The 23,392-nt window shown below is 56.4% G+C and overlaps 1 protein-coding gene across 2 annotated transcripts in view; it reads right to left on the bottom strand.

The window, feature by feature from the left end:
- The window catches only part of LOC137161288 (complement C3-like), a 43,621-nt gene that overhangs the window by 1,167 nt on the left and 19,062 nt on the right, over positions 1-23,392 (bottom strand). Inside the window, exons 21-40 of one of the 2 annotated variants that reach the window (XM_067560421.1) lie at positions 22,306-22,518; positions 21,678-21,744; positions 20,981-21,070; positions 19,447-19,650; positions 18,310-18,385; positions 17,162-17,321; positions 16,845-16,940; positions 16,380-16,530; positions 15,861-16,024; positions 10,281-10,439; positions 9,992-10,051; positions 9,522-9,612; positions 8,232-8,283; positions 7,503-7,590; positions 6,159-6,248; positions 3,965-4,070; positions 2,958-3,047; positions 2,222-2,311; positions 749-832; positions 207-342 (exon numbers count right to left, since the gene is read on the bottom strand). In XM_067560421.1, coding sequence (XP_067416522.1) covers positions 207-342; positions 749-832; positions 2,222-2,311; positions 2,958-3,047; positions 3,965-4,070; positions 6,159-6,248; positions 7,503-7,590; positions 8,232-8,283; positions 9,522-9,612; positions 9,992-10,051; positions 10,281-10,439; positions 15,861-16,024; positions 16,380-16,530; positions 16,845-16,940; positions 17,162-17,321; positions 18,310-18,385; positions 19,447-19,650; positions 20,981-21,070; positions 21,678-21,744; positions 22,306-22,518 — 2,267 coding nt within the window. The other variant, XM_067560422.1, reaches the window with a different exon arrangement.

Consider the following 23,392-nt stretch of genomic DNA (forward strand, 5'->3'; position numbering starts at 1 on the left):
CCCTCCCCCCATTGTTTCTATGGGAGCAGCACCTGCATCAGGGCCCCGCTGGTGCTGGGTGCTGCACAGATTATCCCTGCTCCAAACAGTTCGGGAGCTGGGGCCCAGAGATGAAGTGACTTAGCCCAGGTCACGCTGTTCTCCTGAGCCCCAGCCCAGTGCACTAGCCCACCCTACCCCCCTCTGAGAGCTTGCAGAACACTCACTCGGTCTTCAGGTCCCACAGGTCGCTGCTCAGGCCCCAGATCAAGTAGCTCCTGTTCTCCAGCAGGTTTAGAGTCGCCTGGCAAGCCACCGGACTGATAAAGCGACGGGTCTTCCCCTGGATGCCTTGCTCTGTCCCTTTAAAAAAACAAAAGCCATCGATGCCCCGTGAGCATGGGGAGCAGAATGGTGGCTGGTGACGGAGGGGGGACTAAGGGTCATGACTGAGGGTGACAGGGGCTGGCATAGCAGGGGTCTGTGGTCAGGCCTGAGGGGCAGCAGCTGCACAGACTGATTTCAATGGAACCCCCTTGATCTGTGTGCTTCTCAGCTGGGGCTATTTACTCCATCATTTTCCAGGAGCACTAAATTCACACACACCACACACTGCCCCCCCCTCCAGTCTGTAGAGAAATAAAATGCACCTGAACCTGGGTGGGGCAGGGCAAGGCAGGTGAGACAGGAGCAGCCTTACACCCTGCAAGGACAGTCGGCAGGCAGGGTGAGGCATGGGCAGACATCCCCCACCAGGGCCGTTCGTTACCTTCCTTAATGACTTGCACGATCCTCATGGTGAAGTAATTGTACATCCCGTTCTGCTCCACCGTCACCAGCTGAGTTTTATACACTGGGCGAGAAGACAGGAGTCAGACAGCTGCTAAGGCCAGCAGGGACCATTGCAACGGTCCAGGCTGAGCAGTGCAAGCACGGCATCACGGGGTTGCCTGCAGGAGCAGGGGCCTGGACTTGATGACCCAGAGGGTCCTTTCCAGACCTGTGTCTTACGGGATAAAAACCTATATAGAATACAATCAAATCTAGGGCGGCCCCTATGTCCCCTTTGCGCTGGGACAGTCCCTTTTTTAAGCCCTGTCCCGGCTGTCCCAACTTTTTTTTGGCAAAGCTGGGGATTTGTCCCGTTTGATCTCACCAACGAGATCACAAAAGTGCAGAGCGACCCCTAGCTGGGAGCAGAGGAATGTGGGGGGGGGGGGGTTGACGCCAGCCCCACAAAGCGGGTGGGTGGAGGGGGAGGCAGGGTTCGGGTGAGCGGCGTGGGCCAGCCCTGTGCGGGGTTGGGTGGGAGGGAGGGAGGAAGGAAGGAAGGGAGGGGTCGGGAAAGCGGCTCAGGCCAGCCCCGCGTGCTGTCCCCTTTTCCCTTTGGGAAATGTGGTCACTCTAATCAAATCCCACCCACCGGGGCAAAAGGGACAATGCCAGTCGACGCCTAGAATCTCATGTGCTTTGCTGCTTCCTCCATCAACGGGCTGTTCTAGGCTAGGGTGGATTTCCAGCACTGAAGGGCAGGCTGCGGGAAGGGGTGAGAATGGGTTTGAACCTGTTTTTCTTGCTGTGTAAAAGGCCTGGGGAAAGATGCATGTTGAATTTAGACCCTTTCCCTCCCACCGGAGGCCTCTATGACTGCTTGGAGGTGGTCTAGGCACAGACTGATTGTCCTCAGTCTCACTGAAAAGGGGGAGCGGGTTTTATTCAGACTGTTTAAAACTTGGCGGGTTTTAAATATTTAACTCAAAGAGCTGAGCAACCGGTGGGGAAAAAACACGCGTTAAAACATTCAGCCGCCCATTTCCAATAAAGAACCGGACCTCGTTCTTACAATCGGTAGGTCTCAAAGGAGGTCAGTGTTGTTATCCCGTATTTTAGAGAGAGGGAAACTGAGGCACAGAGAGGCCATGACTTTCCTCAAGTCACTCAACTTGCCAGAGCCAAGAATAGATCCCAGCTCTACGGAGTCCCAGCCCAGTGCGCTAACAGCTGGTCCAGAACCCCCATCTCTGGAGCAGCCAAGCCGTATGGGGGAGTCACCACATCCCCCTTTATGTGTCTCACTCCTTTCCTGCTACCGCTACACCACTGCACTCATCTCTGCCTGGATCAGGATCCTGTTCGTTGCCTCTGGGATCACTGGCAGATCTCCTTCCCCCATCCCATTCCCCCACCCTCAGCTCTGGCCCTCCTCGGGAGGAATGAAACCAGAACACAGGGCCTGTCTTACCGTAATCCACCTCAGCCTCGCACGCAGCTTCGATGCGGACAGAGAGGTCAGTGGGGGAGTGTTTAAGTTTCTTGATCAGGCTGCATTTCTCTGGGGACAGAAGCAAACGGAAGCGTGGCTGTGCCTACCGAAATAGCAGGTTTACAGCCGCCTCACTGCCCTTTACAGAAATGAATTAATTCAGCTTCCCCGCCCCTCTCTCTGACAGGTGGGTGTCACCTCATTGTACAGACACGGCAGAAAGAAGGCAATGAGTCTGGTCCTACACCACACAATGAATCACTGGCAGAGGCGGGAATAGAACCCAGGAGTTCCGAGTCCCAGCCCTCCACTGCTCTGACCACTAGTTCCCGCTCCCTTCCCAGAGCAGGGAATAGAAGCCAGGAGTCCTGATGCCCAGGCTGGTTCTCCGTCCACCTGGAAAGGTCACAGAGGCCGCCACAGGGCCTGGCCAAGAGGGAGAGGTCGTTTTGCATGTTATCTATGTGAAGGTAGCAGCTGGAACTGACAGGGTGGAGGAGATTCTCCCCACCAGAGAACCACGGAGTGAGAGTCCTAGGAGCACAAGATGGGCGAGAACCGTTAGATCCCCCAGCATCGATCTTGGGCCGGCACCCAGCAGGGCCGGTGCATTTATGCTGCATCCCAAGTGCTCTCGCCGGCCTGAACCCACTAGGTCAGTTCCAGTTCCAGCCTGTAGCATAGAAATCCTCGTCTCCCTTTGGTCTCCCTTTACCTTCCATGCAACGGCAGGCGTCTTCCTCGCACAGCAAGCTCAGCAAGCCGCTGTCTTGGGTTGGGTGGTAAAATTTTGTGCAGCGGTTTTCTGAGAGAGAGAGAGAGAGAGAGAGAGAGCAGGTTTATTATTAGATGTATTATGGTAACTTTCCAACTACGATCAGCGCCCTGTTGTGCTAGGCGCTGCACAGACGCACAGCGAGAGGCAGCCCCTGCTCCAAAGAGCTCAGGGTCTGAACAGACAAAGCAAGGGCTATTGTCTCCAGAAACTCTGGCTTTAATCGCTAGCTCTGTCCCAAACTCCCTGGGGAATCTATCTATCTATCTAGCTAGCTACCTACTGTAGGATTTTACGTTGCTGCCCATCACCATAGGATCTGGGCTGACTTTTGTCAACAAAACTCTGTAGCGTAGACCAGCCCTTAGTCTGGGCCTCAATGCTCTGGTTTAAAGAGACCAGAAATCTCGTGACAATTTCCTTTTTTCGGTGGGGGCAGAAAGGGGTGGAGGTGTTATTCTTATGGTGGAAAGGCTTTTTCCAAAGAAGAAACTGAGGCACAGAGCTATGAAGTGATTTATCCAAGGTCATCCGGGGAGTCAGGGGCAAAGAAACCCAGCTCTAAACAGAGCTGGGACCAAAACTCAGGTTTCCCCAAGTCCTGCTCACAAGACACTGAAGGCAGCGCAAGAGAAGAGCTGAGCACCTCCTGATCTTTTAAACTCCTTCCTGGGGCTGGGCTATTATCCCTATGTTAGGGATAGGGAAACTGAGTCACAGAGCAACATGGTCAAAAGCAGAGCTGGGGCTCAACCCTGATCTCCTGCCTGATACGCTAGTGCCCCAGGCACTGTCCTGGCCTTCCTTCCTTCCTGAAGACCAGGAGGGATTGAATTGATAAGAATCAAGCCTGTCCTGATCAGGTAAAGCACTGCTCCAGGGCTCTGTCTGACTCCATTGCTGGGGCCAGGGTGCTAACGAGAGGAGCGGGCGACGAATGCTCTCACCCAGGGCGTAGTACTCGTACACCGTCACGGCTGCTGGCTGGATCAGACCCACTTCGAAGTGCTGGTGAGCTTTGAATTTCAGACACTCTGTCTCTTTGCTGGACACCTGGGGTGGGAGAGAAAGGCCCAATAGGAACTGGAGTGGCATAGTCAGTGCAGAGCGCCAATAAAGGGCCCGATTCCCAGTTACTCTGTTCTGCACTTGGGACAGGGACACAAGGGGGTGGGAGGGGCTTTAAGCCCCACCTTTATGCTCCCCATAATGTATGAAAGTGCAGGGCCCCAGTGTAAATTAGAGCATCCTCAGGGCTGCTCTAAATCACTTAGGCCCCTGGGGAGCAGAGAATAGCCACAGCACAGTGTGTTCTGGTCCTGCCCCCGATCTGCCCCCTACACTGGGAACTGGAATCAGAGTAGCTGCTGGGTCATTCAGGGGGATGTTTTCACCCACTTTATGCTGCTAGAGTGATCTGCAGGGACTAGCGTGCAACTGATGCAGGCCCAGCAGGCCCTCATGGCAGGATGGGGGCTGGGCAGGGAACATTTGTTCCATCCCGTGAACATTTTTGAGATTATGGACATTTTTCCCGTTCCAAATCAGGACGAAAAGTTTGAAATTCTGAAAATTTTCAGGAACAAAAAATCTGGGGGAAAAAAAAAAAATTCAGTTCAGGCCAACCAAGATGCTTCTCTTCAATCATTTAGAACAGTTTTGTTTCAATCGTGGCCATTTAACGTTTGTTACTAGACGCTGCGGTACGATCACGAGCGAACGTTGCGATTCAAAAAGTTGATCTGACCCAGCAAAGATGTTTTGGTTGTGAGCGAAAACGTTGAAATATCCCATTTTGCAGCTTTTTTTTTCCCCAAGCATTTTTCAAAGTTGAGAAATTTGTCCCTACAGGCCCCTTTCCGTGGAACATTTCAGTTTGGACACAGGGGCGTTTTTGGACCAAAAAAACCAAAACCATGCAGTTGAAAAATTCCCGACCAGCATCAAGGAGTTCCCACAGTGACACTTCCAGCAGGGCTCACTCTTCCCTGGCTGCATGTGGACGCATGTTACAGACTGCTGCTTTCCTCCTCCCATCACCGCAAGTCGGATCTGATGGCAGTGAGCCTCAGAGTCTGAGGTCTATACACCTGAGGTCTATACACCTTGCGCTACGGTGCTAAAAACAGCTGTGTAGAGGTTCGGGCTGAGGCTCTGAAGCCCACCCCCCTCCCTAGGCTTCAGAGCTACGCAGCTATTTTTAGCACGGCACTAGGAGCTGGGGTGTGTAGACCCGGCCTCTGAGACTCGCTGCTGCTCACCGTGTGGACGTATTCCCTGTCCGCTCTGTGCACGTGGATATCTGCGAAACCCAGGGCGATGCCATGTTCCAGTGAAGCCTGGTTCAATCAATGCTGGCATCTTAGGGCTTGTCTGCCCCTAAAATGCTGCTTCGGCCAAGACCCTACCTACACCGACGGGAGAGGTTCTCCCAGCCGCAGAGGTAATCCACCTCCCCAAGAGAATTCTGCCGTCAACCCAGCACTGTCTACACAGGGGGTGAGGTCGGTTTAAGTCTGGCCCTCATGGGGGTGGATTTTTCCCAGGTTGGAACAGGACTCCCGCCCTGTGTGTTTGTAAAGTCACCCCCACCCGTCCAATCAGGGACTTCTCGGAACCACCCAAATAAACCTACACAGCAGCTGGGAGCCGTAATCCTCAGGCTGGGTAGATGCCCACGTGTTAGCGCCGTGGGAGCTTGTGCTGAAAAACAGTCGCGAAGCCACAGCCGCATGGACAACAGCTCCGGCTGGCCGTTCAACTACCCTCTGATCTGAGAGCCTGGGGTGGCCAGCCACTGAGGCCACACGGCTACGTTTAGTGCACTAGCTCGCGCAGAACTAGCACGCCCCTGTCCACCCGAGCTGGGAATCACCCCCCCCCCCCCCCCCCAGCTGCAGTGTAGATGGTTATAAGCAACCTCCTGATCTGCTGGGCTCTGTAATAAGTGATTGGCCATTTATTAGAACCTCTTGAGCATGTATGAATCCATTCTCAGTGGGACCTTGATGGTAAGTGTGACTGAAAGAGAGAGAGACAAAAACACATGGGAAAAGGTGGGGGGAAGATAGGGAGAAAAGTAGGGGGGGAAGTGAAAGAGAAAGGAAGAAAGAAAGAAGCAGGGAGATGGCTGCACCATACCTTGTCCAGGTAAAGGATGAGGGACCCCCTCTCCGACAGGTCCGTGTCCAGCTCAAACTTGGAGATGTATTTGTCGACGCGGTTCGTCAGCTAGCCATGGAAACCAAAGAGGTCAGCCAGTAGAATCCACAAACCCTCTTCCGCTCCGCACCGCGCTGGGGTATCATCTGCCCTCAGCTCTGCCCCTCCTGGCTTTGCACCCCATCCCCAACCTCTAGCGTCTGCCTCTTGCTCGCCGTTCTATGCTTTGATCCCATGAACTGACGTCCCCAGGGTCTGATTCCTCTAGTGACTCCCCGGTCGGGGCATCGACAAGGTGAGTTCTCCTGTGCTCCTCACCCTCTCCGGCCCTGCCGGGGAGCGACCCCATAAGGAATATGGGGAATAAGGACCTGGGGTTACAGTGGACAAGAAGCTGGATATGAGTCAGCAGTGTGCCCTGGTTGCCAAGAAGGCTAACGGCATATTGGGCTGCATCAGTAGGAACATTGCCAGCAGATCGCGGGAAGTGATTATTCCCCTCTATTCGGCACAGGTGAGGCCACTACAGGAAAGATGTGGACAAATTGGAGAGACTCCAGTGGAGAGCAACAAAAATGATGAGGGGGCTGGAGCACATGACTTATGAGGAGAGGCTGAGGGAACTAGGCTTCTTTAGTCTGCAAAAGAGAAGAATGAGGGGGGATTTGATAGCAGTCTTCAACTACCTGAAAGGGGGTTCCAGGGAGGATGGAGCTAGGCTGTTCTCAGTGGTGGCAGATGACAGAACAAGGAGCAACGGTCTCAAGTTGCAGTGGGGGAAGGTCTAGGTTGGATATCAGGAAAATGTTTTCACTAGGAGGGTGGTGAAGCACTGGAATGGGTTACCTAGGGAGGTGGTGGAATCTCCATCTTTAGAGGTTTTTAAGCTGAGGCTTGACAAAGCCCTGGCTGGGATGATATAGCTGAGGTTAGTCCTGCTCTGAGCAGGGGGTTGGACTAGATGACCTCCTGAGGTCCCTTCCAACTCTAATATTCTATGATTGAGACAGGCACCATCTCCATGGCCCGGCCAACACTAGAACCTCCAACGAGGGGGCTGGTTCATGCCAACCACATGAGAACCTACCAAAGAAGCAGCAGCCGAGAACATCTTCCAGTTACCGCTGACCCAGGCTGGGTCGGAGTCTGTGACCGAGGATGACCGAGAGGTGAAAGGCAGCAAAGCCCAATCCTCTGAGCCGGGGGTCATGACCCACCAAGCGTCAGGAGGTTGTGAAGCCTTCCTCAGATTGCTAAGTGTGTGTGTGAGCCACCACCACCACCCTTTGGTTGGTCCCAGGGTGTTGAAGGGGTGGGGCTCACCTTATCCAAGTCGTCCATGTCTGGAGAGAAGCCAGTGGGCATAGAGACATCCAGGATGGTCATGGTGGAGTCCACCGCTCCCAGGAACCTGGAGGATGCAGAGAAGATTGGGCTAGGAAAACAGCAACCAGGCAACGAAGCCTCCTCTGTGGAGGCCACTGGCACTGATCAGTGGATGCAGGCTTGGGGGATGGACTGTACACTGGTGCCCTAGATGGGACAGCCACGGGGTCTCCGCGGCCCTTCCTGCCTGCGGTGGGAACGGGGAGCTGTGAATTCTGAGTAGCACTCAATGGTTCTGCTGAACAGACCTGCCCTCCGGGGGGAGCAGTGGGGATAGGGGACTTTTGGGTGTGCAGAAATCAGAGCCACCCTCCACCCTCCAAAAATAAACTCTTTGGGGGCTGTGAGGGGGTGTACTACACCTTCAAGGGACAGTCAAACCCAAACAGCTGGGGTGCAGCCAAGGAGATCTGCCGGCCGTGGGGCCAGGCTCTATAGCCAGGAAAAGAAAGCCGGCCGGGGGGGGGAACCTGGAAGTCACACCAGCTGCTGCAGGTTGCAGGCCGCAGGGCCCAGATCCTCTAAGGTTATTATCGTTACAGGGGCACTAACCACTAGAGGGAGACACGGGCGCATACGTCAAGCCAGGATCTGTTCTAGGGCGGGGAGCGGCTGCGGCGGGGGAGATGGCCAGGCGCCCTGGAGCTCCCACCTGGGCTGACTCACCTCATGCAGATCTGGATGAACACGGAGGCCAGGGCTCCTTCCGGCTTCTTGGCTGTAAAGGCCCATCAACACAGCAAGGCATCACAGTCCCGTCCCATCAATAGGGTCCTCCTCCCCCGCCCCCCCAGGCTCCTTTAAAAGTGGTTCCGGAGAGGAAACGCACCTGGATCGGCCCAAATTTATTCCTAGGAGAGGATTTCCCCCTCCTCAGGGATTCCCACACCCCCACCTGACTATCTATCCAAGCCTCATCTAGTCCAGTTCTTATCCGGTCCCATTGCCCAGCGACGTGACTCTCACCTGTCCTGGGTGGGTCATTGTGGCTCTTTCATTGCCTCTCTGTCCTTGGATCCAAAGTCCAGGCGTGTGCGCAGAAATTTAACTTCGACCCTTTGTGGGTGGGACACGTTCTGCGCCTCCCCACCAGCCTGGGAGGAGCTTGATTTCCCCCTCCCCCGCCCCATCCCTGTCTCCCCGTGTCCCCAACAATTATTGGGGAGGGGAAACATGCCCCTGCTTGCCCCCCCTTGTGCACGCCCCTGCTTGTGTCTGCAAAAACGTGGATGCTGTTACTGCTCTCCTTTGGAAAGCGTGGGGGCCTGCTATTTAAAGGTACATTGGTGCCTAACTCCCATCGGTTGATGAGAAGCACCAGGTAAGAGCTAGGAGGTTATCACTACTGTTGCACAGGACTTCTCGCTCTAAAGTATTTCTCTGGGCCCCACCACCCCCGTATCTGAGCACCACACAGTCTATCCTTGTTGTGTGGGAGGGAAGTCCCATTTACAATAGGGAAACTGAGGCACAGAGAAACTAAATGACCGGCCCAAGGTCACACGGGAAGTCTGTGGCAGAGCAGAATTGAATCTGGGCCCTTGACTAGCCTCCTTCCTCTTTATGCATCTCTATCACATCCCCTGATTCCTCTCTTCTGCAAAGTAAACAACCCTGTTCTTTTCAATCCCTGACACAGTTTTCCAGGGAAGTGTCATTTGTGACAGGTTTATTTGCCAAGTGTGGTTGCCTCCTTCACTGGAAGAAAGATGATTTTGTGCTTACTGGCCTGCATATCAGGACCCCTGGGTTCCAGTCCCAGCTCTGGGAGAGGAGAGAGGTCTAGTGGTTAGAGCAGGGAGGCTAGGAATCAAAACATCTAGGTTCTATGCTCAGGGAAGGGGGAAGGTGCGTGGAGGTTAACCACGTTCTCACCAGGGTACAGGTCGTGATTTTGCAGCCTGTCACCCCTCAAACCCTCCCTCCTTCCCCCGATCAGGGATCCCAGCTCTTTACCATCAGGTGCCCTTTGCACAGAGACGCTAAAGTCAAACTTCTTGCAGGCTGCCGTCCCCTCCGTCAGGGGCGCGTAATAAACCGTCATCACCTGGGGAAAGCAAGGGGCAGTGAGGGGATGGATATTGACCAGGCTGCTCCGGCCCAGGGGGCCTGCGGGCATGGGTCTCAAGGAAAGCCAGACTGTGGCAGGATTTCCAGGGCCGGACAGAAACAGTCAGATCCGAGAGGAGCTCAGGATGGGGGAAGAAAAGGAAGGAATGAGGGACCCGACCTCCCCGATTATGTAGGCAGCAGTGGCAGCGCTGAGCTGGGGGTGGGGGGAGATCAGCCCAAAGTTGCTGCCCCCTCAGATCCAGGAGGACCCCTGCTGCTGCCAGCTGAAGAAATTGGCTTTCAGAGACACACGCTGCACGTCCAGGAGCCCCCCCCCCAGGCCGACAGGAGGGTTCTCAGCATCCCGTACATACCGACAGAGTCCCTTTGCCGTGTCCCTGGGCCAAGACGGTGAAGCCGTCGGTCAGCTTGGTCTGCGGGGACGGGAGGGGGTAGTTAGAGTCCCCATTGTCTGAGACACAAGAGCCATTCCCCCCTCGCACCTGACTGATTTCCCAGCAGCCTGTCCCCAGCGTGACCATGCCATCCCCTCCCCTGCCGTTCCACCCCTGCTCCCTGCTCAGCTCCAGAAACGGGGGCTGGCGTCTCACCCATTTGGGGCGCCCAGCCCGATTCCCCCCTCTCCCCGGCCATAGGAGTTACCCGCTCTGTCCGGGCCACCATGGCGTTGTCCCGGTTGATCCTCCAAAGCAACTGCTTGCTCCGACCCGGCAGGTTAATGGAGACGTCCAGGGCCGTGTCCTTGGTTTCCGACACATCCATCTGGTACTGGGCCAGAGCCTGGAAGACCATGATTGTGGCCTGTCGCGAAGAAGGGGCGAAGGGATTAATACACCAGGACCCAGAGGAATACCCAACAAACCCTGCAGCGGGGGGCCCAGCAGGGGTTCAGGGGGGTAGAAATTCAGTGGCGGCTCTAGGGAGGCCACTGAAAGCTACAGGTCTGGGGAGCTGGGCCCCGAGGTGGTGGATTCCCTCAGGGAACTTTGATTCCCTCAGGGAACTGATGGGCAGGATTCCCTGGGAGGCTAATATGAGGGGGAAAGGAACCCAAGAGAGCTGGCTGTATTTTAAGGAGACCTTATTGAGGGCACAAGAGCAAACCATCCCGATGTGCAGAAAGAATAGCAAATATGGTAGGCGTCCAGCTTGGCTTAACAAAGAAGTCTTTGGCGAACTTAAACGCAAAAAAGAAGCTTACAAGAAGTGGAAGCTTGGTCAGATGACTAGGGAGGATTATATAAACACTGCTCGAACGTGCAGGAATGAAATGAGGAAGGCCAAAGCACAATTGGAGTTGCAGCTAGCAAGGGACGTGAAGGGGAACAAAAAGGGTTTCTACAGGCATGTTGCCAACAAGAGGAAGATTCGGGAAAGTGTAGGCCCCTTAAAGAAAGAGGGAGGCGACCTAGTGACGGAGGATGTGGAGAAGGCTGAGGTACTCAATGCCTTTTTTGCCTCTGTCTTCACAGACAAGATCAGCTCCCAGACTGCTGTACTGGGTGGCACAGAATGGGAAGGAGGCAAACATCCCGCAGTGCTGAAGGAACAGGTTCAAGACTATTTAGAAGGATTGGACATTCACAAGTCCATGGGGCCGGATGCAATGCACCCGAGGGTGCTGAGGGAGTTGGCTGAGGTGATTTCAGAGCCATTGGCTATTATCTTTGAAAGCTCGTGGCAACAGGGGGAGGTCCCTGACGACTGGAAAAAGCAAATATAGTGCCCATCTTCAAAAAAGGGAGGAAAGAGGATCCGGGGAACTACAGACCGGTCAGCCTCACCTCAATCCCTGGAAAGATCATGGAGCAGGTCCTTAAGGAATCCATTTTAAGGCACTTGGAAGAGAGGAAGGTGATCAGGAACAGTCAACACGGATTCACCAAGGGAAAGTCATGCCTGACCAACCTGATTGCTTTCTATGATGAGGTGACTGGCTCTGTGGATGTGGGGAAGGCGGTGGATGTGATATACCTTGACTTTAGCAAAGCTTTTGATACGGTTTCTCACAGTATTCTTATCAGCAAGTTAAAGAAGTATGGGTTGGATGAATGGACTATAAAATGGATAGTGAACTGGCTAGAGCATAGGGCTCAACGAGTAGTGATCAATGGCTCCATGTCTAGCTGGCAACCGGTCACAAGCGGAGTTCCCCAGGGGTCGGTCCTGGGGCCGGTTTTGTTCAACATCTTTATTAATGATCTGGAGGATGGGGTAGATTGCACCCTCAGCAAGTTTGCGGACGACACTAAGCTGGGGGGAGTGGTAGATACCCTGCAAGGTAGGGATAGGATACAGAGTGACCTAAACAAACTGGAGGATTGGGCCAAAAGAAATCTAATGAGGTTCAACAAGGACAAGTGCAGAGTCCTCCACTTAGGAAGGAAGAATCCCATGCACAGCTATAGACTGGGGACCGACGAGCTGGGCAGCAGCTCTGCAGAAAAGGACCTGGGGGTAACGGTGGATAAAAAGCTGGATATGAGTCAGCAGTGTGCCCTGGTTGTCAAGAAGGCTAATGGAATATTGGGCTGCATTAGGAGGGGCATTGCCAGCAGGTCACGGGAAGTGATTATTCCCCTCTATTCGGCATTGGTGAGGCCGCATTTAGAATACTGTGTCCAGTTTTGGGCCCCCCACTACAAAAAAGATGTGGACAATTTGGAGAGAGTGCAGCGGAGGGCAACCAAAATGATTAGGGGCTGGAGCACAGGACTTATGAGGAGAGGCTGAGGGAACTGGGCTTGTTTAGTCTGCAAAAGAGAAGAGTGAGGGGGGATTTGATAGCGGCTTTTAACTACCTGAAAGGGGGTTCTAGGGAGGATGGGGCTAGGCTGTTCTCGGTGGTGGCAGATGACAGAACAAGGAGCAACGGTCTCAAGTTGCAGGGGGAGGTCTAGGTTGGACATTAGGAAAAAGTTTTTTACTAGGAGGGTGGTGAAGCATTGGAATGGGTTACCTAGGGGGTGGTGGAATCTCCATCCTTACAGGTTTTTAAGCTGAGGCTTGACAAAGCCCTGGTTGGGATGATATAGCTGAGGTTAGTCCTGCTTTGAGCAGGGGGTTGGACTAGATGACCTCCTGAGGTCCCTTCCAACTCTAATATTCTATGATTCTATGATTCTATGATTCTATGATTGGGGTGTGGGCTCCACACATCAGCTGGGGGGCTGCGCTAAAAAAGGATCATCCGTGAAAGAGGGAAAATCTTACGCAGTGGCCAGAAAGGGCTACTGCGCTTCTTGGAGTGGTGATTGATTCCCTCTGCACACGGCATCGGTGACCGAAACTGGAACTCGGCGCCCCGCTCTGGCGGGCACAAGAAAGGACGTGGAAATAGTGGAGAGGGTAGGAAAAAGCCAGGAACGGGATTCGAGGGGCTGGAGAAAATGCTTTAGCGAGAGCCAGAAGGAGTTGACTCGGTTCAGCTTCTCAAAGAGATCAAGAGGTCCCTTGATGACTTGAGGCACCTTCCTGGGGGGAAAATCCGGGGTTCTAAAGGGTGCTTTGATCTAGTGGAGGCACACAGAACAAGAACCAAATAATAAGGCCAGAAGAAACCATTAGACCATCTAGTCCGACTTCCTGTATTTCACTGGCCAGGCATCGTCACCCAGTTATTGAGCCCTATCGCGTGTGTTAGGCTTCAGAAGGCCTTCCTGGAAGATGCTCTAGTCATTCGCGGCACTCTGTGGTGTGATCCACAGACTGCCTGCTTTAGTCATTCCACTGAGCACAGCGTGCTGCCATTATTAGGGACCAGAGTGAACGCACAATCCTGATGAGCAGCAGCAACAAAGGAGCAAATAATACTCCATCACCAGCCTAGCTCCTGAGGACTAACACACCTCGGTGGGATGGATCGGGGCCAGCTCATGTCTCCCATAGCCATTCCAGGCTGTCTGCAGACTCAGGCAGGCTGCGCTGCCTGGGTGACCCTTGGCCGGTGGCTACCGTAAAAGGCTAGAAGCTGAGATTCCGTGGCACGATTCCATGGCCACAGAGTGGGTTCTGTGGCTTCCTGGGATCCGCTGGGCCCAGCTTGTCCATTGTGGGGCAAGACCTGACCCGAGATGCAGGTGATTCAGACGCAACCCGTCTCAACCTCACCGGACCAACCAACGTATTCACTGAGGCGGCTGCCAAGACTTTAACAAGAGGCTCGGCCTGCGAGTAACTTTTTTTTTCAACTAAATATGAAAATGTCATCCTTTTTTGCAGAGAAATACACATTCAGAAAAGTGGGGGATAGCTGATTCCTTACAAAGACGACAATCCTCGTTCGATTTTTTGTTTCTGAAGCACCACTCAGCGTCTGGCTGCAGAACATACATGGCTGAGGGAGATGCTACAGTCCCAAAGTGCACTTTAAGACTGTTCCCTTCGTGTTGTCTTGTGACCCAGATCAAGGGCCTGTCCCCCAACAGCCGACAAAAAAAAAATCTCATGAGCAAAAAAAACCCAGTTACGACAGAAGTTCAATGTTGCTGGTAACGGGAAAACCTCTAGCTCCACACAGCTCTTCACTGGTTTGAGTTTTCTACTTCAAAATTGGCCAGAGCAAAGCCTTTGTCTCCAGATCCAAGGTCACTAGAGACGCCCTCAAACTGGCTGATGGCTGCTTGTATAACCAGCTGCATCCCACGGAGTCCATCTACCACAATCACATTTCCAGACTGAATCTTCTTCAGGGAGTCACTGAATTCACGTCGCTGTTCTAGAGTTTCTTTGTGGGTTTCTCCATAACTCATCGGCATCCAGGTCCTCTCTGCGTTCCTTCACCTCTTGGAGCTGCTGCAGTCATCTGGCCAACGGCTCTTCCGAGGTCTGTTGTCGTTCACTGGTTTCTATTGCTCCTCTTGAAGCCATTTTCAGTCTTTACATGGGAAGTGCACACCTAGGCGGACGAGGGCGGGGACGAGGGAGAACTGCCTCCCTCCATACCCGTCCCTCAAAGCCCAGGGCCGCAGGGAGGGACTGAGGGCAGGGCGGCCAGGCTGGGCTTTCCCCTTGTTGGAACAAAGAGACCTCTGTCTGCCGCTGGGACAAAGGGCTGACCGTACCCGCCTGCCAAGGGGGTTTAGGAGGAGGAGGAGGCGACCTTCCTAGGAACTGGGAGGGGCACACAATTAGCACAGGACAGGATGGAGCTGGCTGGCTAGGGATGGGGGGGAAGGGGAAGGATCTGGAAGGGGGAAAATCCTGGGGTGGCATATTTCCTCCTTGTTGGGGGATTGTGGAGGGGGGGCCAAGGATCTGGAAGGGGGTAATTCTGGGGGGGGCTTGTGGGGACTGGAGGTGGGGGGTGGTCCCAAAGGAGGTGCATTCCCTCCTGGGGTCAGGGGTGGCAAGAGATCTGAGGGGAGTAATCCCGGGGGGGGGGCAGGAGGAGGGGGGTGTATCCTACTCCCGAGGGATGGGGGGGGGAGAACCCCCCCAGACACAGTTTGGGAGGATCCTGGCCGTTCGCTGCCTTTGCAGAGGCCCCAGCTGCGTTTGCACCAGCCCCAGGCTGAGAAGTGCCGGGGGCGTTGCAGGAGCCAGAGAAGGGGCGGGGGCAGGGGGTGAAGGCCCAACCCCCAGCAGCAGAGCAATGACCCCACATCTCACGTCAATCTGGCCACGGGGTTTTAGCAAGGAGCCCACCAGAGCCCCGTCCCCCGGCGAGTGACGTTGGCAGCTGGTCTAGGGCCGGAGGGACACCCTGAGGCACAGATCTCCGCACAGCACCCGCAGGCTGCGGGGGGGCTGATCTGACCCACAGGCTGGACACTGGGGAGGGGAATGCTTTACAAAGGGGGGGGATCACTGAGCTTTTCCGAGAGGGAAACTGAGGCATGGAGAAGAACAACTGTGCGTCCCAGGTGATGGAGTAACTCAGTGGAAGAGCTGGGAAGAGACCCCAGAAGTCCTGGATTCCAGGCCCCCCGCTCTAACACTGGATGACACTCCCCTCCCAGAGCTGGGAAGGGAACCCAGGAATCCTGCTCCCTGCCCTATCCACTGGGCCAGGCCACCGCTCGACAGAAGCCTCCGTAGGATGTGGAATAGTCTCCCATGGGACCAATAGACGCCCCACGCCGGGAGACATTCCCAGAGACGGGACGAAGCCCTGGACCTAGACAATATTGGGCTAGCCACCAAACGCCCACCACCTGTTGCCCACGTCACCTGCCGGCCCACGTCCAGTGTGGTTCAAGGCTCTGCAGTCCTGGCATTTACCTGGGTCGATCCGTAGCCCCCTCCGTAGTACCTCTGCTCCGTCAGCCACTGGACAATGGGCCCCGTCCGCTCCAACCTCTTCTGCTTCAGCAAAGCCAGCAGGGCGTAGGAGGTGGATTCAATGGAGAAGAGACGGGACTGGGGGTCGGCCCAGTGCGTTCCTCCTGCAGAGCAGCGAGGGACCCGCCCCAGTTACCCACACGGCAGGCAGCTAGCGCAGAATAACTCGGTGCGGTGGGGAGCGGGGAAGGGCTTCAGGCTGGGAAGGGCTGGGTGGACTTATTGGTGTGATCTGGTGCAGTGTGGTTATGGGGGGAGACGCAAGGCAGTGTAGGGCTGTCGGATCTGAGGCGGAAGGGAGCAGGGGATCCCATGAATCTGATCCACATGGCAAGGAAGCAGGGGGGATAGGAGGCCAGTCAGCCCGACAGCTTGCTCCGGCCCAGCGGATCTCCTGCTGCCGGGGCTGCTGCCTGGCGGAGACGCAGACGCGGATTCTGGAGCCAGAACGCTGCTCACCCGTGGAAAGCGCCATGAGCCTCTCCACCACGTCGGCATGGCCCAGCAGCGCCAGCGCGTAGGAGGTGATGGCTACGGAGTAGGGTTTCTTCAGGTCTGTCAGGCACCTCGCCAAGTAACCTTCAGCCTTTGTGATGCTTCTGCCCAAGCTCTGAAAGGCACCGAAACCCAGGAGCCCACATTAGAGCCCAGAGGGGAGACAGAGTCAACGGGGGAAACTGAGGCACGGGGCGGGGGATTCAATTTTCCAAGGTTATACGGTGAATCAGCAGCAGAACTAGTAGCAGAACCCACCAGCCCTCTGTTCTGACTACTAGACCCCACTCTCCTCCCAGATCATGGGATAGAACCCAGGAGTCCTGGCGCCCAGTCCCCTGACTGCTAGACCCCCGTCCTACCTTCTTGTCCCCAGATGAACAAATTCCACGTGCTAGAATCGGAGGCCTTGCAAGCCACGTGACTCACCTCCACGTACTGCTGACAGACGCCTCTGGCCTCCACCATAGCGATGACAACAAAGGCCGTCAGAGAAGCATCCGGCTCTGAACCTTGGTACCCTCCCTGGTGAGAGAAAAGCCAGAGGAAGTGGGTTTCCTGAAGGCTCTGCATCCCGTGCCTGGTGTGTCCCAATCCCAGGCATCGCTCGAACTCGGAACCCGGACCCAGAGCTCCCCAAACAGCTGCTCCATAATGGAGCAAAGCGACACCCGCCCTGGATCCAGCCCCCGGGGTGAGCAGTTAACGCCTGAACCCCTCCACCCAGGATCCACGGCTCTGCTCACCACCATCTCCCCGTGGATCACGGGCGCATCTTCCTGGAAGGCCCCATCGGGCTTCTGCTTCTCAAGGACCAGCCACTTCACGGCCCCGCACAGCACCTCGGGGTTGATGGCAATCAGTTCGTAGGCCAGGGCAAAGACCTTTACCACGTAGGCCGTCAGCCTGCCGGGGAGGAGAGGCCCCGGATGAGTGGGGGGGAGGAGCAGCCAGCCGCCCCGCCCCTGTATTAATGTGGGTCACACTTTAAATGGAGGACACATTCGTAACGGGTTAATACGAGTCACTAATGCCGCAGAGATGAGCAGCATCCCGTATCGATCGCGCTCGGCCATGTGTAGCAGCCAGGGACTCGAACCATCCCTGAACCGGTTATTGCACCCGCGAGTCACCATTTGTTCACCCTTTCGGAACGGAAGCTCATCTGAACAGCGACTGTAAACTGAATTGTGCTTGTGCCTCAGTATCCCCGACTGAGATGGCATCGCCATCCCCACCCCACTCTCTTGCTGGGCACGGCCAGGGATCTCGCCCAAGACTGCCCCCCTCTTCATCATATCGGGCACACTGCAGAGACCCCAACTGAGATGGGGGGGGGCTCCATCGTGCCAGGCGCTGCACAGACCCCGACTGAGATGGGGGGGGCTCCATCATGCCAGGCGCTGCACAGACCCCAACTGAGATGGGGGGGGGCTCCATCGTGCCAGGCGCTGCACAGACCCCGACTGAGATGGGGGGGGCTCCATCATGCCAGGCGCTGCACAGACCCCGACTGAGATGGGGGGGGGCTCCATCGTGCCAGACAGTGACTGAGATCAGGGCCCCGTCGTGCCCGGAGCTGCACAGACGCGGAGCAAGAATCAGTCCCTGCCCCAAAGGGCTCAGAATCTAAACAGACAAAGGAAAGGCCGCTAGCCCCATTTTGCTGATGGGGAAACTGAGGGCCAGCGAGACCAAGGGACTTGCCAGTGGAAGAGGCAGAATCGAACTCAGGGCTTCTCTGTCCCACTCTAGTCCCCCAGTGACCAGGCCAGCCGCATTCTGCCGGCGGGAGGCTTTAGCAGAGAGGCTCTGGAACCAGAGGTGTGTTTGGACAGCAGCTGAGCCCCAGTTCCCAGCAGGTTTCTCCTCCCACCCCCCCCAAATGCTTTACCAGGTACTCGCTGGTCTGTTTGTGAAGGCGGCATAGGAGTTATCGGCTTTCCGGTACGCCAGCTGCTGGGTGTACCCTGAAATGGAGAGATCAGAGATAGGGCCTGAGCTGCAGAACTGAAGATCTATATTCCCAGTTTAAGGTGCACGGCCCAGGCCCCCCATTTCCAGCTGTAACACGCTCTGCTCCCACAGCTGGGAATGGAACCCAGGAGTCCTGGTGCCCAGCGCCACTCTGCTCTAACCCACTAGTCCCCACTTCCCTCTGCTCCCCTCCCAGAGCTGGGAACTGACTCCCAGCCCCCCTGATATCACTAGACCCCCCTGTAACCTTTCCATCTCATGATCTCACTGGGCTCCTGGCTAGTCCTGGAAAGCACAGATTGACACAGCATCCCCACCCCCAGGGGACCCACATTCCCATCCCCTGCAGGTTAGATGCTGCATCTCAGTCTCCCTGTTGCTGAGGCAATAGTTCCACAAGGCGATTGATGCTGGTGCAGCACACATCGTAAGCAGCACTGGCCAAGATGAACAGGTCATCTCGGTGCTTCCCAGACACTGCTGGCTGCCTGTTTGCACCAGTGCAGAGTTTACAGGACTGAGGCCTGATTTCCACTTACATTTGGTCTCCCTCTAGCAGCATGATGAGGCTGTAATAGCAGGTGTAACAGCCCCTGAGACCCCTTGGGAAGGGGTGACCCCAGCTGGAGTGCAGGTGATGTCGGGGTCTGGCTCCCCCGTTCTGTGGAGGGGGCAGATTGTGGGCGTGGCCAGAGCATGCTGCACTCTGGCTATTCCCTGATTCCCATAGCAGAATAAATCAGAGCAACCCCAAGGCTGCTGCTGCTCACACCAGGGACCAGGAAAGGCCCTGAACAGTCCTAGACTGGGGGAGCACACAGGGGGCTGAAAACCCTGCCCACCCCGTCCCTGCCCCAAGCCCGGAAATCAGGCCTCTGCTTCTAATCCACAAGGGACTGACTCCAGGCTCCCGTACAGAGCCCTGCCTCCTGGCCGGCTCTGCTCTGCTCAGAGAATTCAGTCCCTGGGGGCAGGACAAGGCAGTCAGAGCAGCAGGCGCCCCGCGATTTTGCTCTCCACACACCCCTCCCCCCCGCCCCGGAGAGGGATTCACCCCGAGTGATGAACTTGATGGCCTCCGCCCTGCGTTCCACCCCGAGCCTCTCCCATTGCCGGCTGGCGTCCAGGTAGTGGGTGGCGATGACAGCGGGGGTCATCCCGATCATGTTCTGCTCCCCGCAGCCTGCCGGGACCTGGATCAGGTGCTTCAAGTTGGCGCCGTCAATGGAGTTCTCCACGGTGTCCCCCACAATGTCCCCTGGTCCGGCCGGTCGCAGAGGGTGAGAGTTGGGAAGGGGCTGTCTTACCGGGTCCTCCCCAGCCCCTGCCCCCTGCTGCCCAGTCCTCACCCCTCAAGGCCAGCCCCCTTCCCAGCCCCTTTCCCCCTTGCCACTATGTGACAAAATGCCCCCAACCCACCCTCTCCTCCCATCACCCCCTACAGCAGGACCTCAGGAGGTGTCCAGTCCAACCCCTGCTCAAAGCAGGACCAACCCCGACTAAATCATCCCAGCCAGGGCTTTGTCAAACTGGGCCTTAAAAACCTCTAAGGATGGAGATTCCACCACCTCCCTAGGTAACCCATTCCAGTGCTTCACCACCCTCCGAGGGAAAAACATTTTCCTGATATCCAACCTAGACCTCCCTCATTGCAGCTTGAGACCGTTGCTCCTTGTTCTGTCATCTGCCACCACTGAGAACAGCCTAGCTCCATCCTCCCTGGAACCCCCTTTCAGGTAGTTAAAGGCTGCTATCAAATCCCTCCTCACTCTTCTCTTCTGCAGACTAAACAAGCCTAGTTCCCTCAGCCTCTCCTCATAAGTCCTGTGCTCCAGCCCCCTAATCATTTTGGTTGCCCACCGCTGGACTCTCTCCAACTTGTCCACATCCTTTTTGTAGTGGGGAGCCCAAAACTGGACACAATACTCCAGATGTGGCCTCACCAATGCCGAATAGAGGGGAATAATCACTTCCCTCGATTTGCTGGCAATGCTCCTACTAATGCAGCCCAGTGTGTCGTTAGCCTTCTTGGCAACCAGGGCACACTGCTGACTCATATCCAGCTTCTTATCCACTGTAACCCCCAGGTCCTTTTCTGCAGAACTGCTGCCTAGCCCGTCGGTCCCCAGTCTGTAGCTGTGCATGGAAGTCTTCCATCCTAAGTGCAGGACTCTGCCCTTGTCCTTGTTGAACCTCAGCAGATTTCTTTTGGCCCAATTGCCCAATTTGTCTAGGTCACTCTGTGGTCCAGGCGCCTCCCCACCTTCTCGGGCACTGCTCCCCTACAGCCCCCCCTGGGAAATGGGGCTCATGAGACAGAGCGCCCTTGTAAAGCGCTCTTGAGAGCTCCAGGTGAAAGCTAGGGACTATCATCTCTCTAGCCGGGCAGCGGGGGATTCAAGAGCTGATCAGGAACAGTGTAAGCGCCCGTTGCCTGGTGGGAAAGCCCTTGATCCTGGTGCTACAGGGTTAAAACGTGGTGGCCGGGGAACTCCTGCGGCCCTTTTCCCTGCCCCACTAGCAGCTGTCTCCTGCCACACCCCTTTCTGCCCACCCGCACATCCACTCGGCTCGCCCCCGCTCCTTACCCTTCACGCTGATGAAGGTCACCGGCTCGGTGTTGGGGACCACGTTGCTCATGTCCACGGGCCCGACTGTCACCAGTTGCTCCCCAGAGGCTGCAAGAGGCACAAGAATCACAGAGGGAAGCACCCCCGGACCTTAGCGATGCTGGTGACGAGCTCCGCTCAGCCTGGCGAGTCCATCCAGACCCCGGCAGTGGCCAAAGCGGCCCCAAATTCGGGCATTTTAGGAACAGGTTTATCTCCCCCTATGCAGTTCTGGGCCTCCCACAGTGCTGTGAAACACACAAGCGGCTTTGGGGTGAGGTGTGATTATGGGGAGAACCTCACTCCCCTAGACCACTCATCTGGCCCTGGCCAAGGTCCCCTGTACTGTGCCCCTTCCCCAGTGGGGTGACACCCCTCATGAGTCACTCGCTGGCCTAGAACCCACGACCGTCATCCCCAGAGGCACGCTTGAGCTAAAGGATCAGCTCCATTAGCCGGCTGCAGTGGTAGGTTGTCGGCTGCAGTCCAGCCACTAAAGGCAGCCAGAACCTACTCAGCGCAGCCCGGTGCCCCGTGACTCGGCGGCGCACTCGGCACCAGCCACACAGAGCCGCCAGCTTCTCCTGCCACGTTCAGTAAGTGACCAAATCTCCGGGGGGGGGATTTGCAAGCTGAACCTCAGTCCCACAGGGGGCATCACCCCAGCAGGTCCTACCTGAGCCGTGGGCAGACGGGTCCAGCAGGACGCTCTTGATGTTCTTAAAGATTTTCATGCCCTCGGGCTGCAGGGGAGAAAAGCCAGAGAGGCGCCAAACTGTTCATGGCGGGTGGGCACACGGGGTGGGGTCTCTCCCTGGCCACCCTGTACTGAGGGACCCCTCGCTGTCCTCCTCGTTATACCACTCCTCAGCACTGGGCGCCTTCGAGCACCAGCCACGCCCAGCCCAGGGCCAGAGAACCAACCCTGCGGGCCAGTGGGTTTCACCCAGCCGCGCCCCCCAACGCCGGTGTCAGCACGGATCCCAAGGGGACAACACCCCTCCTGAGCCCCCCCAGCCTGTAGCCCAGCACCCCCTAATGCCACAGGTGACAGTATCGACTCCAAGGGCATGATGCGCCTAGGACCAGCTGTGATTTCAAGCGGCGAGGACTCCCAGCCGAGCCAACCACATCGCTCATTACGGTGCAACGGCCCTTAGCATCGCACTGGGCTGCGTGACCTCCACCCCCTGCAGTTCTCCCTCAGCTGCCTCCCGGCCACAGCCCGGACCCTGCTTAGTTAAGAGCAGCAGTAGCCAGTCAGGCGATGCTCCTACACTATGCAATCCCCCTCCAGCACGTACCACCACCCGGAGCTTCTTCTTCACGCCGTCTGCGATGGGGACCCCCTGGATGGCCGCTTTCACCTCCAGCTCCACCTCCCCCAGCTCCAGGGGGATGATCACGTAGGAGACGGCTCGAGAGGCCCCGGCTGGGATCGCCAGCTCCTGCTGGAACCTGCTGTCGCGTCTGCTGGAGCTGCAGATCTTCTCGTTGTACGTCAGCTCCACCCGGATCTGGGAGCCACAAGCCAAGTGGCCTCCTTAATATCCACCCGGGGGTCGGGGGGGGAACCATCCTGTGCGCTCGGCTGGCCCCACTCCTGGGAACCACCTAAGCCAGGGGCCGGCAACCTCTGGGAAGTGGCGAGCCACGTCTTCCCCTGGCCCCTCCCCCACGTGCCGTGGGGCCCAGTGCCGGCCACGAGCCACTCCTGGTCCCAAGCAGCACCACACGGCAGCCTTTCCCCCCTCCCAGCCCCACTCCTTCCCCCCAGTGCTCTCCCACGTGCCGTGGGCCCACAACCACCTAATAAAACGACTCTGATGCATGCCACTTAAAATGTGCACAAGGTGCCGACCCCTGACCTAAGCCCTCCGAGCACGGCTAAGCAGTGCCTGGGCCCTGGGAGAGGCATCTGCATGGGGGGTGGGTTTCCATCCATAACAGAAGAGATAAAGCAGAACCAGAATCCAGAAACCCAGATCCAAAGGCCTCCACCTTTTAGGGAACTTCTGATCCAGCTCCAAACCGGGCGCCTGGCCCCAGTCTCCATTGATCGGTCGGAATCAGAAGCCTGGCTCCAAAAGCCGGCAAGCTATGGGGTCGTTCTGATCCAGAGTGAAACTGCACGTCTGGCCCCAGTGTCCATTATGGGCGGGAGCCAGGACGTTTCTGAACCGTGGGCGGGTGGAGGAGAGTTCTGACCTACCCTGCAAACGTGCGGGCTAGGGTCTCACCGCTAACCTTCCTACCGACCAGTCCCCCTCTGCGTTCTTCACCCCAGTCTACCCCCCACCCCGCCCGGTATGTCACTGATAACCTCAGTCCTGGCTGCTTTGCCCTAGATAGGCCGTGCTATTTTCACAGCAAACCGTAGCTAATTAACCC

This window comes from Emydura macquarii, unplaced genomic scaffold (genome assembly GCF_026122565.2).
Source record: "Emydura macquarii macquarii isolate MOO-44397 ecotype Brisbane River unplaced genomic scaffold, CSIRO-AGI_Emac_v2 contig_2292, whole genome shotgun sequence".
In the NCBI taxonomy this organism is placed as follows: Eukaryota; Metazoa; Chordata; order Testudines; family Chelidae; genus Emydura; species Emydura macquarii.